The sequence below is a fragment of the Thunnus maccoyii genome, chromosome 2 (assembly GCF_910596095.1).
Source record: "Thunnus maccoyii chromosome 2, fThuMac1.1, whole genome shotgun sequence".
Lineage (NCBI taxonomy): Eukaryota > Metazoa > Chordata > Actinopteri > Scombriformes > Scombridae > Thunnus > Thunnus maccoyii.
In genome coordinates, this window is record NC_056534.1 from 36,085,909 (window position 1) to 36,090,397 (window position 4,489).

Genomic DNA, 4,489 nt, shown 5'->3' on the forward strand with positions numbered 1-4,489 from the left:
ATTCGTTCCTCACTCGATCCTTAGTAACTACTCACAATGCAATAAATAAAAGATAGCACATCCTTTGTTCCTCTCTTTGTTTGGTTAGGTGTTTAAAGCAGAAGTAGATATGAGTACACTGTGTGAAGGCCACAAAAAGATGTCAGTGTATTCTTACCAAACAGTCCTTAGTCACTTACCTGCCACTTGTGCGCCTTGTGAAAGGACTTCAGTTTTGATTGGTATCTCAATCTCTTCCATGATCATGACTGCTTTAGATTAAATGACTAATGACATTACAGTAAGACATAATGGAGTCCTTAACTGAGTGAGAATGATTCATGGGAACAGTATAGATTAAAACTTTCCCCCTGTGGATATTGCCATGGAGTTTAAACAATATGACTTCATGGGAAAAAATCAATATGAAAGATGAACGCAGTGAAATGAAGCAGCAGAACACTGCTGCACCACATCAAAGGCAGTAGTACAAAGTCTCCTCTTTTGGCAGCTTTTACTGCCTCATGAATAGGCCCTCACTCCTAGTCTGTCTGTTCCTTTCACTTTCTCAAGCTTGACACGCTCACTCTCCCCAACACACACACAAAACGGCACACTTCCAGTCCCCTAGTTGTTCAGTACACACCCTTGATAAGCCACAGCCTCTCTGGTTATTCCTCGTCATAATTCTCTAATCATTAACATCATTCTGCACTTAGGGACAAGTCTGAAGGATAGAATCAATCAGAATCGGAGAGTACAGGCACTGGCGAAGAGCTGAGGAGAAGCAACAAACTTCCAGAGGTCAGTTCTACTCAAATGTAAGACTTACTAACATAGTGCTTTTTAAAATAAAAATGGTAAATTAGCGTGTTAAGGGTGAGATTTTAACCTGCCTGCAAAACACAAAACAACCACAAAACTTCACGTACTGTATCATTTTGTTTGTAGATGTGTTTAATTTGCTTGTTTTCCATACTACAGTGAAATGCAAGAGAGCTGATGATGGAGTTCACAACACTGCATATACTTTTCTTGCTCCTAACTGCGTTAAGTCTTACAACACAAGGTACGTCAGACTAGTTTAAACTAGTTTAAACTCTTAATCTTCAAAGGAAAGTCTGTCACAAATGTATTGCAGACAAATTCTGAGCTACACTGGAGGAAAAAATATTCTAATGATGTAAGACACCACAGTGTGATTGTACTGATAATAATGCTAAAAGAACCAACAAGCAGCTTTTGTTTCTTATTCAATCTCAGTGCAATATTTATGTCTTTGTCTACAGAACTGGTGACACTAGATGTCAGTCCCAAGGTTATTGCAGAGTGCGGCAAGCAGGTTACTCTCAGCTGCAAAGTGTCCTCATCTCTGGAGGGACTGTCAATCAAACATATGGAGTGGTCCCAAAACAATTCTTTATGTTCAGTTGACAAAGACGGAAAAATGAGCACAAACAACAACACAACAACACAAAGTGACTTCCACTGCGAGTATGAAAATGGACAACTGTCCCTTATTTTTCCAAAAGTGCAGCCACTGGAGACCAGACACTCAAGCCCTTACAAGTGCAAACTTCGCTCTAACAAGGGAGCTGAATCTGCATCTACAAATGTGGAGTTACAAGGTCAGAGTCCACATTTAATCTTATGCACACATTAAAACAAAGACAAACATTTCATAACACTGTTTTTGAAACTGCTGAATTGATCATAAATCTATAAAATGCAAAAGGCCAGTCTGCTTCTCTTTAGCAACTTTTCTTCCATTATAGTGGCGGAATAACTAGTCAGATCTTTTACTTATGCAAAAGTAGCAATGCCATGATGTAAAATACTTAAGTATCTGAAACTAATACAGAAAAAAAAAAATCAGAAATCAGAAGTCTCACATATCAAAAGATAAATTCTCATTCACAGAATGGCCACAGTGGTGTATTATCGTATTTGATTGTTACTACTGATGCACTAGTATAGAATATTTAGCTTCAAATTTAAGCTAATATGAGGCTTCAGCCATCCAAATTACTCAAATCAAGTTACAGTCTCTTTAGTGCCAAATTACTTAACAATCCTTCCACTGCAGCTGAAAAGGAAAACACTGTCCATGGAAACACAGAGGGGAATTTTTTATTACAAGTACTGATAACTGGAAGATATCAGTTTTATTTGACTAATTAAGATAGCTGAAGTCTCATTATCTTCAGATAACACAGGGCTTCAGGGGATTTTCTACTGGTCAGTACGAACAAGGCTGAAAAACTGTGAATCTATCCTTTAACAGCTTATTAGAAATTGAGACCCACAAGCTTTATTTAAATGATATACTGACATTTTTATGAAGACTAGGTGGTTTATTGTCACTGAAGAACCTGTTATCAACTAACATTTATTACTTACAAATCATTATGACTCACTATGTCTCATAACAATGTTATTTAATGTAGCAACTGGTTGACTTTGAAGTAATGTAAACTACAATACTATGTATTATTTTTCATTATGATCAATTAAAATATTTTATATAGTCATCATCATTTAGTGCGTAAAATATCATTATGCAAAGTAACTATGATTGTCAAATAAATTTAGTGGAGTAAAGAGTTCAACATTTACCATTAAAATGTAGCAAAAGTATAAAGTAGTTTAAAATGGATACACTCAAGTACCTTAAAATTGCAGTTAAGAGAAAATTTACTTTCCACCACTGCTCCTTTGTGCCTGATGTATATTTGATTGAAAACTATTCTCATGGTCTTCCCCTTAGAGTGTGCTGGGATCGCTACAGGTGTTGTGACCAGTCACGGTCCCTCCTGCACATTCAGCCATGTCTACCCAGACGGACAGGTGCACTGGTTTTACGGCTCCCGCAATCTCTCAGATGAGCCTCTGACGCACCACACTAGTAAACAAGTGGAGGGAGAGGGTTTCCTGACAATCCGCAGTCAACTGGAGTGGAAAGGTTCAGATCTGCCCTTCAACTGTTCCTTGATGAGCACCAAATCTGGTAGATACATTGCAAGTACTTTGGTGCAGAATCATAAATTCCGGGTCAGGAGTGGAACCGGGTCAGAGGGAGCTTTGAGGACAGTTTTATATATTCCAATCTTACTTGCTGTCTCACTGACATAATGGATTTGCCAAAGTAAATCTACATCACGGATTGTGATAAGACATCAGGGCGAAGCGATGGTTCACATTGATTAGTAACAATAAGGTACTGAGATTGATTTTTTCTTTTCAAAATCTGGGGCATCAGCACTATCAGTTAAGTGAGTAACTCTGCATGGTCCAAAGCTTTATCATACTTCCCTTTAACTTTTTTACTGAAGTGAATAAGGAAATAACACACTGTTGAAAGGTGATAACAAGATAACAGATCATCACTATGCTGTATAAAAACATCTTTGTTATTTTGTTTTGATAGAGAGCCACGGATCAGGGAGCAGGGTATATTGGTTCCATTACACTCTCTCAGAAAACAACACATACACACACAGGAGCATTTGAGGAGCTATGTGTTCAATTTAGCCTCAAGCTATTCGGGAGTATGTATTTATTTCTGAAAGTGAGATGAAAATATCTGTTGACAGGCGTATCCGCCATGTGTCTACAGGCTGGTTGTCAATGTGTGATTAGCTGTGTGAATGCACGCTTTCTTCAAGACCACTATGACGAGAAAATCTTTAGATCTTTAACAGAATGTAGACGTCAAAAGATGAGATCAGCTGTAAATTTCCCGCAGAAACACAGAAGCCTTTGTGTGTCTTTGTGTGTGTGTGAAATAGCAGATACGGTAGCCGGACACGGGGATTTCCAGTCATACATCAACTCTGTCTGTGGTTCGTGGTTGGATGCTGCCCTCTGGTGAACTAGTTGTGATCAGTGATTTCATGTGGTGTATTTAAAGGGTTGGTTCACCTACTTCAAATGGTATCTGGACATACAGATGGGATTGGTTTTATTTGTCTGAGTTTTGAGCGATCCATCATTGAGATTTTTGAAGAAACTCTGATACCATCAAGATGAAATTAATTTAATAATTTTGATTCTCACAGAATCAAACGATGGCATTTTTTTAAAAAATCAACAGTTTTCATAGGGACTATTTCTTGTATAGAAAGTAGTTCCAATGACCTGTCCTCAGAAAGGTCTGTGTATTATCCAGAGTGATGTGAACACTGTTTCTATAAGTGTCGGTACTGAATTTTTTAATGCACCACAAATAAAATTATATTCATTTCCATTGTGAAGGCAGATATCTCAAATAAAACGACAACTCTCTGCATGGATAGACACACTTGAGATACACGAGGACAGGATATTTTTTGTAAATTTTGGAGGAAACCACCCACCAAGATGGAAATGACTGACATTCAGTCAATTAATGGAGTGTAGGAGAACATGCAATGAGAGATCATGTCTAGTTTTCTTGCAGATTGATGTACAAAACTGTCTACTTTAAGCTACATGACCAGTAGTCAGTGTCCTACAGTAGATATTCCCATCT

At 37.8% G+C, this 4,489-nt stretch overlaps 1 protein-coding gene across 1 annotated transcript; it reads left to right on the plus strand.

Annotated features, from left to right (window-relative positions):
• Positions 1–724: 724 nt before the first annotated feature.
• Positions 725–3,850, plus strand: LOC121905288. Its single transcript, XM_042423453.1, has 5 exons — positions 725–783; positions 964–1,048; positions 1,269–1,607; positions 2,747–2,986; positions 3,768–3,850. The coding sequence occupies exons 2-5, from the start codon at positions 982–984 to the stop codon at positions 3,848–3,850; spliced, it is 729 nt and encodes a 242-aa protein (XP_042279387.1). The 5' UTR covers positions 725–783; positions 964–981.
• Positions 3,851–4,489: the final 639 nt, after the last annotated feature.